This window comes from Echinops telfairi, unplaced genomic scaffold (assembly GCF_000313985.2).
Source record: "Echinops telfairi isolate 266 unplaced genomic scaffold, ASM31398v2 ScPeMD7_7458;HRSCAF=8496, whole genome shotgun sequence".
Lineage (NCBI taxonomy): Eukaryota > Metazoa > Chordata > Mammalia > Afrosoricida > Tenrecidae > Echinops > Echinops telfairi.
The window spans coordinates 4,952,016-4,963,997 of NW_022111358.1; the positions used below are offsets into that span (position 1 = coordinate 4,952,016).

Below are 11,982 nucleotides of genomic sequence, written 5' to 3' on the forward strand. Positions count from 1 at the left end.
CAGCTCCCAGGTGCTAGGCAGCCGCGGCCCGGCAACCAGGCCCGGGGAAGCCGGCAGGGCCGGGGAGGCCGGGCCTGGCGTTGGGCCAAATGAACCTCGGCCGCAAGCTCTGGCTGCGCCCACATTCCTCCCTCAGCCGCGGCCCTGCAACCGGAGGTCGGGCCCTGCCCTGCCCTGCCCTGCCCTGCCGCGGGTGTCCGACTGCCACTCCTACCCCTGAAGAGACCACAGTGCAGGCAGGCAGCTGATGTCTTTATTGGCGCTACTTCCTAGTTCTCAGAGAAACTGGGCAGGTTCAGCCCTTCCCCAGCCCTGTTGGACAAATGCCCCGGGTTAAGGGGCAAGGGTCAGTGGGATCCCCCCTGCAGGAGACCGGTCCCTCTCTAGTCCAGTACTCTTATACAGAAAGGAGGGGCACAGAGGTGGTGCAAATCCCTATCATAGGCTAGGGATGAGGTGTCTGGCAGCCCCCGACCTCCGGGCCCCAGGCTACGCTGAGGCAAGGCTGAGAGGGCAGTCCTGGCAGGCCCAGGCTTGCCAGGCTCAGTGGCTTGCCCTACCTCTGGGCACCAGGGACTTATTTTCTAACTGGGTTGGAGGAAGGTGCCGAGAGGGTCTGGGTGCAGTCACAGGCACCTCCAGCCTTTTTTGGGGGTGGGGGGGAGAGGGTTGGGGGTAGGAGCAAGGTTATGGGAATCACCCTGCTTCCAAAGGTTAGGCTGGGCTTCCCAACTCCACCAGGCTGGACTTGGAGTTGAGTGATGTGCTGGAAGAACAGGCTTGGGCTGAGGTTTACAGTCCAAGACCAGAGGCCTCCCTGACCCTCGTGCCGCACTGTGGACAGTCTAGGAAGCTGGCAGGCCCCAGGGCTTTTCAGGATGCAGAGAAGCAATGTATCTGCTGTCAAGAAGGATGTCCACGTGCTTCAGGGAGGGACAGGCTCTTCTGTGACAGCTGGAGGGGGAACAGAGGAGAGAGTTCTGTATCCTCCCCCGAGGGGCAGTGACCCAGTAGACACCACCCTGCCTCTGGGCCCTGGATTCTGGGCCCTGCTGGGCCTGAAACTGAGGTTCAAACCAAACTCAACTTGTACAGGTCAGCCCTGGGCCCAAGAACAGCCATCCTTGCCCACTCAGGCACGGAAGCTGAGCTCCCCCACCCCCACCCTGCCTCAGTTCCTACTTTCATGGTTTTGGAACTAAATATGCTTTTGGTGACTGGGGCTCTGGGCCAAACGAACCACTGGGGAGCTGAGTCTGGGCAGGGGCCAGCTGGTCTAACCCCCAGGTGGATGGGGTAAGAAAAGTTATAGCTCACGGCGAATAGCCAGGAGTGTGTTTCCATGGCAACAGGACACCGAGGTCACTGTGTAGGGGTGTGTCTCTTCCAGCTGCACTGGCCGAGGGAATCCTGTGTCCTCATCCCTCCGTCCCAGTCGTCCTCTGGCCCCTTTGCCCCAAGAATACACCTCCCCGTCTGTCAAAGAGAACCCCAAGCAAGGAAGTGGGTGGGGCCACAGCCAAGGCAAAGTGCTCAGAGATCAGGCATTACCTGAGGCTGCACCGCCAGCAGCAGCCCTGAGTGGGAAACTCCATTGCCTCCCACGTTCACACCCGTCCACCCCTACAATGCTCGCTCCACTCCTCACCTGCCCCGATGGCTACAGTGAAGGCATCTCCACAGGCCACCATGGCCACCCTGATGCCTTGGAGTCCTTGGACCTGCCAGGGTGCCCGGCTGCTCCGGCGGGCACTGGTACCCAACTGCCCATGCTGATTGCTGCCGAAAGTGTAGCAGTCGCCTGAGGCTGTAGGCGAGACCGGTGCCTGAAACCAAGTACCGCAGAGGCCGGATGAAGCCACCTCTGCCCTCAAGTGTCCCCATTTACTTGCCTGTCACAGCAGCTGAGTGAGCAGTGCCCAGGTCCACGCTCAGCAGGGGCTCCAGGTCCAGGGGTGCAGAGCCTAGTGGTGTGAAGCTCAGGGTTTCCTCTACTTGCTGGTGGGGAGCAGGCTCCTCCCCCGGTGAGAGGTGGTCCAGGCCCAGCTTGTTGAATCTGAGTGCGGAGACGGCAGGCCAGTGCAACTGAGGAGCTGCTTGGAGACCATGCTCTTCCCGCCCCTCTCTGGGCAGGAGCTGGTTGACCAGAGCAGAAATCTGACCCTGATGGAATAGAACAGCTGCCCACCCGTAGCCCCCCTCCGTTCTGGCCCACAGTGGGAGGAGGGCGACGATAGACAGAAGGCACACTAGTAGCCATGAGTACGAGGGGCAGGCCAGCCATCCTGGTCCACCTGCTCACCTGTTACTCCCACAGGCCAGGGCTCGGCCAGGCACAGTGAGGACCATAGAGGAGTCGATGCCACATACTACCCGCTGGGCTTCGTGTCCTGGGGGCATGGGCACCTGCTGGGGGCAGCTATGCGATTCCCTGGTACCTAGTCCCAGCCGGCCTACAGGGAGAGTCCAGGATAAGGAGGCTGTTCCTTCCCCTGAAATGCCCTCCCTTGGCCCCTCTGCCCATCCAGATTACACTCCTTCAAGCCCCTGCTCAGCCTCAGATGCTCCGTGTCACCTCTCAGTGGCATCCGCTACCAGCACTCAGGTCCCCACACCTCTGGGCCGCTGGCTGCCACCCTCGGGCCTGACGGGGCTCACCCTACCGCCCCCACCAGACTGAGTCTTCCATTAGGGTAGTCACTTCTGTCGCGTTAGCGCCCAGGCTGCTGCCCAGAGAAGGCCTCCCTAGCTATCGTTGGAGGAACGGAACGTCCCTAATCCCGCGGTCAGCTACTGAAAGAAGCAGCCACAACCTGTCCTTCCTGTCTCAGCACCCAGCGCAGGGTGGGCACATGATGGTGACTGTGTGCAACGAGGCTTGCTGAACGAACGGGCTTGGAGAACAAAGGAGTGAGGAGGGGAGAATGCCCCCCCACGTGGGATGGAAGATGGTAGGAGGTACCAATCCGGGCTGGATGTGTTGGGACATCCAAAGCCCATTTGTAAGCCATTGGGACATCCCCTTACAGGAGGGTCTCTCCAGGAGGAGACAAGCCAGTCAGGGTGCAACGTAGCAATGATGAAAAATACAACTTTCCTCTAGTTCCTAAATGCTTCCTCCCCTCCCCCTACCCCCACTATTATGATCTCAATTCTACCTTGCAAATCTGGCTGGACCAGAGGATGTACACTAGTACAGATAAGAACTGGAAACACAGGGAATCCAGGGCAGATGATCCCTTCAGACCAGTGGTGTGTGTGGCAATACTACAAGGGTAGAGGGAGGGTGGGTTGGAAAGGGGGAACCGATTACAAGGATCTACAAGTGACCTCCTCCCTGGGGGACAGACAACAGAAAAGTGGGTGAAGGGAGAGCTCGGAAAGGGCAAGATATGACAAAATAATAATTTATAAATTATCACGGGTTCGTGAGGGAGTGGGGAGCAGGGAGGGAGGGGAAAAATGAGGACCTGATGCCCGGGGCTTAAGTGGAGAGGAAATGTTTTGAGAATGATGAGGGCAATGAATGTACAAATGTGCTTTACACAATTGATGTATGTATGGATTGTGGTAAGAGTTGTATGAGCCCCGAATAAAACAATTAAAAAGAGACTTACCGCCATCTCCGCGGCCCCAGGCAAAGAGTTCTCGCTCAGTGGACAGGGCCAGCACATGAGAGGCTCCACAGGCCACCTGCACCATCTCATAGCCCAGCAGGGCCTCCACAATGGTGGGCTGGGGATCCAAGGGGACGCTGTGGGCAAGGGGTCTAGGACCTGGTCTCAAGCACCCAACATAGGAATGAAGGTGGAGGCCACAAACAGAAGTCTGTCTTTTTAACTCCCCCAACACACTGCCAGGTGGGCAGTCTTTGGGGAAGCTTAGTCTCTGTACTTCCCCCATAGGACCCACAACAGGTGTGAGCCAGAGCGAGAGGGACCCAGGGCTGCTTGGAGTTCCCCTTCCTCCATCTGGGGTGTCAGCTCTCAGACGTGGGTTCTAGCCACCCTCTACTTCCTCCTCCCCAAGTTCAAGGGACACCTACCTGGCTGATGTCAGTGAGGCAGCCATGGCCCAGACACCCGTTACTGCCACTGCCAAAGGTCATGATGATGCCCCGGTCTGAGGAGGGGGCAGTGAGAAAAGGGCGGGGGTGGGGTGGGCGAAGAGAGAGGCTAGTTTAACAGGACAGTCCAGGTACAGGCTCAGGGAAACTAGGAAAAGTGGGCAGGGAGGAAGGCTGAGCTAGGAGGGAGGGGACAGTGTGAGAGGCCTTGGGCTGGTGACTCAGCTTCCAATCTCAGTGTCCCCATCTAGGACATGGGGACAGGTAGAGACTATGTTCCTGGGGCGCAGCTGGGGGAGGAAAGCCTTGAAGGAGTGTTTGCCAAGAGATGCCCACGGAAAACTGGGCGGGGGTGGGGGAGGGGCACCCAGGCAGGGCCCCTAGCGGGCTCACCAGTCAGACAGGCGGTGAAGAGGTCCCCACAGGCCACGTGCTTGATGGTCACGCCAGACTGGCCCTCCAGGAAACGCGAGATGAACTGGGGCTGCTGCTGCTCCATTGCTCCGGGGAGGGCGGCACCCAGGGGTGGGGCCTGCGGAGGCGGGCAGGGGAGGATGAGGACAGGAGGTGGCCAGCTCCTGCGCGTCCTCCCACCCTCGCACAAGGCCTCCCAGCCAGGCTCACCCCTAGCCCGCTCACCTCCCACAGGATGAGGCGCCCAGAGCGAGTGACGCCAGCCTTCTGGGTGCGTCCGGCCGCCACCTGGACCACCTCGGTGTTGAGCATCGGCAGCCGCAGCGGGGCGCTGAGTCCGCTGCCCCACGTGTACACGGAGGACAGGAGCGGAGGGATGGCTGGCCGCGTAGGGCCCCGGGGGATGCCTGCAGGGTCAGCTCCGGCTCATTGACATGGGAACTGTGGGTATCGGATGAGGCGGCCCCCACTCCCCCTCGGTCACCTGCCCCAACTTACCCCTGCAGCGAGCGCTGGTGGCCCTACCGGCGGCACTGCCGGGGGCCATGGGTGCTCCTGTGGTCAGAGGCTTCTCGGCCCTGCAGGATGATGCCCTCAAGACGCGCACTCTCCACCGCCCCTCGGACACCCCAGCCCTGGGTTCCCTGTCCTCCCGCCCGCCCGGGGCCCCTGGGCACAGGCCTTCGCATGCGGACGCTGCCCACGTCGGTGTGGAGGGTGAGGAGCGCGCGGAGGCAGAGCGGCTGCGCCATGATGTGGCTGAGCGGAGGCCGCCGCGCGGGCTCCAGGCTGAGCAGGCTCAGGACCAGCTGGCGGAGCTCGGGGCTGTATCGGTCTGAGATGGGCGCGAAGGTGCCGCTCATGATCTTCAGCACCAGCGCGGGCAGGTTCTGCGAGGGCATCAGGCAGAGGGCTTGGCTGGCCGCACCCTTCACCCCCAGCCACAGATCTGCCCTCGGGAACCTTCAGTTTGAGAAAGGGGCCCCCAGAATCCTGCTAGGGCCAAACCCCACCCTCAGGAACCCCTAGGCTGATGGGGCAGCTACAACCATGTCCACAGAAGCACCCCCCTCCCCCTCCAATCCCTGCCCTCCCAGGGCTGGAAAAACTACTTTTCCCCTGGAAGGGTCCCTCAACAGATCAGTCTAATGGGGGGCGCACTCAGGGCCTATCCTCAGGAACCCTCTGTCTGAGGGTGACTCAGCCCTAAGCAAAGAAACACTGAAGTGGTGGGAACTGAGAGTTTTTTTGGTGGGGGGGTGGGAGGGAGAAATTTCCCAGTTGTCCTCCTGGACATGCTAATTGCCGCTAACTCACCGCAGCCTCAAAGGCCCTCTTAAGGCTGGCCAGCTCATAGAGGACACAGCCCAGGGCCCAGATGTCACTCTTCTGGTTGTAGGGTTTGCCCTCACAGAGCTCAGGGGAGATGTAGCACGGGGTGCCCACCACCTGCAGCAGTGAAGTCAGCATTACAGTGGAGGGGAATAAAGCGGGCAGGGCGTGCTCTGCACACGGGTCCATTCAGGGTAGCTTCTTCCCAAAACAGGTCGAGGTGCTTCCTCCGGCAGGACTACTAAGGTCAGGGTCTCAGGGAGAGGGGAGACGGGAGGAGGTATGGATGCAGAGTAGGTCTTGCGTGCCCCCGCCCCCCACCCAGACCTCCCCCTCAGTGCCCAGGCACCGTGTAGGCCTTGCTCTTGCTACTCAGGATCTTGGAGATGCCGAAGTCGCCGATCTTGACCACCATGCGGTGCCTGTCCAGGAGGATGTTCTGGGTCTTGAGGTCCCGGTGCAGGATGAGGTGGGCGTGCACGTGGTGCAGGGCAAGCAGGATCTGCACGAAGAAGTGCAGGATGGTCTCCTCCTCCAGCAGGGAATTGCAACGCTTCTGAATGAACTCAGCCAGGGTGCCACCTACGACCACAAGGGGCAGGTCAGGAGCCGGGTGTTTCCATGCCCAGGCTGGGCCAACTCTCCTTCCCTTTTCCTAATGAGGATGATGACGATGATGATGTAAATCATTTCACTGCGTAGATTCCACATACCGTGCAATTGGATCGTTCGATCATATTGAGGGTTGTGCAATCATCACCACGATCAATTTCAGAACATCTTCTCTCTCATGGGATTCTAGCCCTGACCCTCAGCCGAGCCCAGTCCAAGGGAGGTAGCTGGCCGGTCTCTAGCAGCCTGGTCCTGAAGCATGGAGCTCCGGGAGCTGGGCCAAGGCCAGGACCACGGCCAGGACGGCCTCACCTGGTGCATACTCCATGGCAATCATGAGGGCCTTGTCCTCCAGGAAGTTCTCGTAGTACTCAATGACATTGGGGTGATTGAGCAGCTTGAGGACCTGGCACTCATTCTGGGCTGCCTGCCGCTCCTCCTTGGTCATCTGCTCCACTGGGATCTGCTTGAGGATCACCAGCTTCTGGTCAGCCTTGCGCAGACACAGGTGTACGATCCTAGGGACACACAGGACCAAGACAGGCACCCGCTGAGGCAGGGCACGCCTGGTGCCTGGGTGTGCCTGGTGGTGTCAGGGGACACTGAGCCGGTTTCAACTCACAGTGACCCTCTGCAGGACGGAACACAACACTGTGCCACCCTCGCCACTGTGATGCGTGAGCCCACTGTTGCAGCCACAACACGGAGAGGGAAATGGACAGCCAGATCTCACAGTCATCTAACTACGGAGCCCTGGGGGCCCAGAGGTGAAAGCGCAGCTGCTAACCCAAAGGTCAGTGGTTCAAACTTAGCAGAAACGCTGAAGGAGAGAGGTGTCAGTCTGCTTCCAGAGAGATATCAGCCTTGAAACTCTTAAGAGTAAAAAAGGAAGGAAGGAAGGGAGGAAGGAAGGAAGGGAAGAAACCCTGCTGGGCAGATCTTCCTCTGTCCTCCGGGGTTGCTATAAGTCAGAACGGGCTCAAAGGCAAGGGTCAGCCAGTGCCTGGACCGCTAATATTGGGCACTCAGAGGAAAGACCACAAATGTGGTGTGAGACCTTGGGCAAGTCATTTCATTGATCTGAGACTCAGTTCTACCACAGGCTCAAGGAAGGAAAGGTACAGCAGTCTCTGGGTGCTGCAGTTAGTTATCCAGGGGGCTCAGCTGCTAACAGAAAGGTTGGCCTTTCAAGGCCACCCAGAGCCACCTTGAAAGAAAGGCCTATTCATCTACTTCTGGAAAAATCAGCCACTGAAAACCCTATGAACCTCAGTTCTACCCTAATACACACCGGGCCGCCAAGAGTCACAGTCAATTTGATGGCACCTTTTGGTGTGCGTATGTGTTAAGATCTGGGGGTTACCATATATACGCGAGTATAAGCTGACCCAAATATCAGCCCAGGCACCTAATTTTACTACAAAAGCTGCATTAAAAATGTGCTGAAAAACTTGGCTTATACATGAGTATATACGGTAACTGCCTGGGTTCAAACCTAGCTGTCATCACTAGCTGTGACATGTCATCTGGATATAGGGGACAATACTTCACAGGGTTATCAAGATCATGTGAGAAAATAAACATAAGGCACTTTGCTAGTGGTTGGCGCGTAGGAAATGGTCAATGAGTGTAAACCACTCACACTTTTTATTTTCCATTCGTACGGTTTTCTCATTCCAACTCTGGTCAATGCCCCTAAGGTTGTTCTTGTTCCCCAGTACATCTTCAGTAAACAGCCTAGTATTTAACACAGCTTGTTCTTAGTTGTGACCTGATGCACAACAGAAGAACACACTGCCGGTCTGCAAGATCCCCACAGTTGTTCTCCTTGAGCCCCTTGTTGCCGCCACTGTGTTTTAAGGGGCTTCCTCTTTTTTGCCACCTCTCTACTTTGCCAAGCCTGATGTCTTTCTTCAGGGGCTGGTCTCTCCTGATAACATGCCCAGAGTATGCACGATGAAGTCTCACCATCCTTGGTTCCAAGGAGCATTCTGCCTGCGCTTCCAAGATAAGATGTGTGTTTTTTTCTGGAAGTCCACGGTGCTTTCAATATTCTTCGATAGCACCGTAATTCACATGTAGCCACCCTTCATCAGGCTTCCTTATTCAATGTCCACCCGCACAGGCACACGAGGCAAATGAAAATACCATGGCTTGCGGCAGGTGCGCCTCAGTCCTCAAAGTAACTTCCTTGCTCTTCAACACTTAGTACATATGAGGAGCTCCATCAACATTTGCTGAATGGACGAACTAGTACAAGCTGGTCATCTAAGTCTCAAAGTTCTATCTCCAGCCCAGATTTCTCCTGAGTCCCTGACTTCCACACCAATGACCTGCTGCAGCTCTCCACCAGATAACTCGTATATCAAAACCAAACCCAACGCCGTAAGGTCAACAGCGGCTCAGTCACCTTATATAGTGTACGTGTCCAAGGCTGTGTAAACCTTCAGAGGAGCAGACAGCCTCATCTTTCAAAATATCATGAACCTGTACCCTCCTCTCCAAGTCCTCTGCTGGGCCCCTTGATGGAATCATCATCTCTTGCCTAAAATTCCTAGCAGCCTCTGAAATGGTTCCTTTCACCAATCACCCTCAAATCTAACTTCAACACAGCGGCAAAAGTGTTTCAAACACTCCAATCAGTTCAGACCATCCTTCTGCTTAAAACTCTTCCTCTTATACTGCAATACAAGGCTCTATCCGCTGTCTGTCCACATTAGCAACCTCATTTGGCACCTTTCTCCAGCCCACCCACCACATCCCAACTAGTCCTTTTCTCAGTGCCTTGAACGCTCTGGATGTTTTCCTCCCTAGGGTCTCAGTGGCTTCCTGCCTGAAAGGTCTTTACTTCCCCGCCAGTGGTCCTCAATCTTCAAGCCTTGGCTTTCAATCTTACTGCTCAGAGAAGTCTTCCTTGACTTGTATTCTTCTAGTAGTGTCCCTGATTTGTAATCTCCTCAAAGCCAATTAATAACTTTCCCATCTGCCACAGCTTCCTAACCCGCCTACCAATTTTTCGTTGATTGCATGGCTTACTCTCTGGCGCATAAAGCTCTGAGAGCAGAAAGACCGCACATGTTTTAGTCATAACTGTAAACTCGGCCGCAGAGCCTGTCTAGCAGAGATGGCGTTCAGTGTTTGTTGAATGAACGAGTCCGCAGGAATCAAAGATCAATGCGCGGGCTTAGCGCAGCTCGGGGGCGTGGCCTCGCTGGAGGCGGAGCCTCTCGCCAGCCCCACACCGGAAACCTGGGCGGGGCTGCTCCCAGTGGGCGCTCACGCCTTGGGGGTGGGGCTCGAGGGGCAGGGATTTCACGACCGCAAACGGGGCGTCGTTTTCTTCCCCCCACCCGAGCACTTTGCACCCCCAGAGCCCTGGCTCACCCGAATGCACCTCTTCCCACCACTCGGATCCGCTCGTACTTCTCCATCGCTGTGTTCAGGGTCTCACTTCCGGAATCCCGCCACACGGAGACACGGCGCGTGCGCGGACCCGCCCACTCTGAAGCGCCGGCCCACGTCCTGGGCGATATGTGCGGGGCGGAGCTGCTGGAACCGGGCGCTAGTTCAGTCCCACGTGTCTGCCGACTCCCGGCCACCCTGACAAGCCTGCCCTTCGCTCTGTCGATCCCACCCTCTCTGGGTCCTGGGCATGGGGCGCCATGCCATTTGTTGGTGCGCCCCCAGGGTACTGTACCACCCCCGTGGCTGGATCCTCGCAGAGCCTACGAAGGGTGCTGCGCCCGAGACAGTTGCCCCTCCGCTGGCCAAGTGGGGGTGGCAAGTTAGCACAGACTCCACCCTGTCCACGAGTGACGTCATTTCAGAAGCAGAGAGCAGAGTCTCCCTGAGCCAAAACTAGACCGAGAGCGTCTTGGTCAGCCCAGAAGGCAACAGGGTTAGTTTCGTGTTTGCTTAGGGAGGGGCCGGGGAAACCCCGTTTGTGCAGGCTGATTCACCTGGGGAGGATGGGACAAGGTTTCCAGTCTGCACGGTGAACCCTGAATTTGTCAGCATCATCCAACTGCCCCCACCAAATGAGTAAATAACGTTGCAGCTTGACCCTCTGCACTCCCCTAAAAATAACTTCCTTGGGGCAGAGTAGGGGGAAATGAGGGGCAGGTTGACTCCTATCTGAAGACCATTCCATTCGGCTGGGATGGGTTCAAAGCTTTTGCTCAGAGGCAGGGGTGCTGGTCCAAACCCAAACCAAACTCACTGCCCTTGAGTGGATCCGGACCCATAGCGACCCTATAGGGCAGGGTAGAACTGCCCAGGTGGGTTCGCCAGGCTACAACCCCTCATGGGAGTGGAAAGCCTCATCTCCACCACCCACCCCTCACCCCCCAAGGCCTTGAGGATCCGTGAGTTTAATTCCAGGTTCTTGGTGCCTCGTGCACTGCTGGAGCGCCATAAAATCTCAGTAATGAGGATGGTGATTAGTTCAAGGTTAGCGTCTCTTATTTCTGAGTGGGTGGGGAATTTTGACGAAAGGGGTATTTATCCTCTGCTCCCGCCCCTGGAAACCCAAACCCACCCCCAAGGCTTGACCAGGAGAGCCCCAGTCCTGGGTCGCTGGCTAGGGTGGGCCGTCGGTCGGTTGGCCGACAAAGCTGTCCAGAAAACCAGGGGGAGCGCAGAAAGGGAGCGCCATTCACCCGGGACCACTCGTGCTCTCACCTGGAAACCGACAGGGCCTTCGCCGACCCGGGAGCCCCACGGGGGTTAATGTGTAACCTCCAAGACCGCAGGGGAGGCAGAACAAACAGAAGCACACGGCTTAGTCCCCGGGCCTCAGGCGCCCCAGGCTCTGGCTCGCTGTCCCCTTCCCGCAGCACCACTCCCAGCGCAATCGCCGCCTCCCCGTCCCGCGGGCCCTCCAGTCGCCAGAATCTGGGTGACCCCTTGGCAGCGCGGCGGCCGCGCTCCTCGGCGGCGGGAGCCCTCACTACCAGGCACAGGCTGCCACCTAGTGGCCGTCCCCCGTGGCTGCCCCAGGCCACTGGCCACGGGCCCGGAGAGTGGGGTCACGCCAGCCGCCTGGACAAATCGTCTGTCTTCCCCGCCCCGTCCTCCAGGGATCCGGGAGAAGAGGGCTGGGACTACTTGAGGGAGGATTGCGACAGCCGTTCGCCCCGGAGCCCTGGAGCGGCTGGGAGAAGAGGTGACAGGTTGCCCAGTCGTCCCTAAAGCAGCCAGATGGTGCGGGGTTGGGTGGGAGAGTCGGGGCAGGTAAGCACGTCCACCTCGGGTCAGAAGAAACTGGTGGCCCAGTGCCCGGACGCGATCTGTGCCGAGATCACGGTCCGAGGCTGTGCTCAGACCTCTCCGACCCAGGGTGCGTCCCGCCCCCGCGGCTCCGAAAGGCGCCAGGGAGGACGAGAGGGTTGGTTCGCTCTGTCCCCTCCCTGGGCTGGTGGCCCCGGGGACATGGGGACGCGGGGTAAACGGGCCAAGGAGGCGAGGGCGGGAGGGGCACTCCGTCGGCAGTCGGGAGGCGCCTCCGGGACAGCCCCTCCCCGCCCGAAGTCGTCGGGGGCCGGGCGGGGCTGGGAAGG

General features: G+C 58.4%; 2 protein-coding genes across 2 annotated transcripts in view; one reads left to right on the top strand and one right to left on the bottom strand.

Moving 5' to 3' along the window:
• Positions 1–875: 875 nt before the first annotated feature.
• NEK8 (NIMA related kinase 8) lies at positions 876–10,002 on the bottom strand. The gene is made up of 15 exons (XM_004706918.2): positions 9,809–10,002; positions 6,737–6,942; positions 6,162–6,394; positions 5,798–5,929; positions 5,162–5,370; positions 4,979–5,058; positions 4,706–4,887; positions 4,460–4,598; positions 4,046–4,122; positions 3,618–3,735; positions 2,303–2,453; positions 1,893–2,056; positions 1,649–1,807; positions 1,318–1,476; positions 876–954 (listed from the first exon to the last, which is right to left on the bottom strand). Exons 1-15 carry the CDS (start codon positions 9,853–9,855, stop codon positions 926–928), a joined length of 2,085 nt encoding a protein of 694 aa, XP_004706975.1. The 5' UTR covers positions 9,856–10,002; the 3' UTR covers positions 876–925.
• Positions 10,003–10,086: 84 nt separating this feature from the next.
• The window catches only part of TLCD1 (TLC domain containing 1), a 4,317-nt gene continuing 2,421 nt past the window's right edge, over positions 10,087–11,982 (top strand). The window contains exons 1-2 of the mRNA XM_004707328.2: positions 10,087–10,112; positions 11,260–11,475. Of these exons, the coding sequence (XP_004707385.1) occupies positions 10,087–10,112; positions 11,260–11,475 (242 nt within the window). The remainder of the gene's footprint in view (positions 10,113–11,259; positions 11,476–11,982) is intronic.

Bases quoted from the DNA above. Each gene is read 5' to 3' on its own strand.
- NEK8 (XM_004706918.2), bottom strand. From the start codon at position 9,855: ATGGAGAAGTACGAGCGGATCCGAGTGGTGGGAAGAGGTGCATTCGG. The intron at 5,930-6,161 runs GTGCCTGGGCAC...TCACTGCTGCAG, and splicing joins GCAAGAGCAAGGCCTACACG to GTGGTGGGCACCCCGTGCTA. The intron at 955-1,317 runs GTGAGCTATAAC...TTCCCCCTCCAG, and splicing joins CACACTCCTGGCTATTCGCC to CTGTCACAGAAGAGCCTGTC.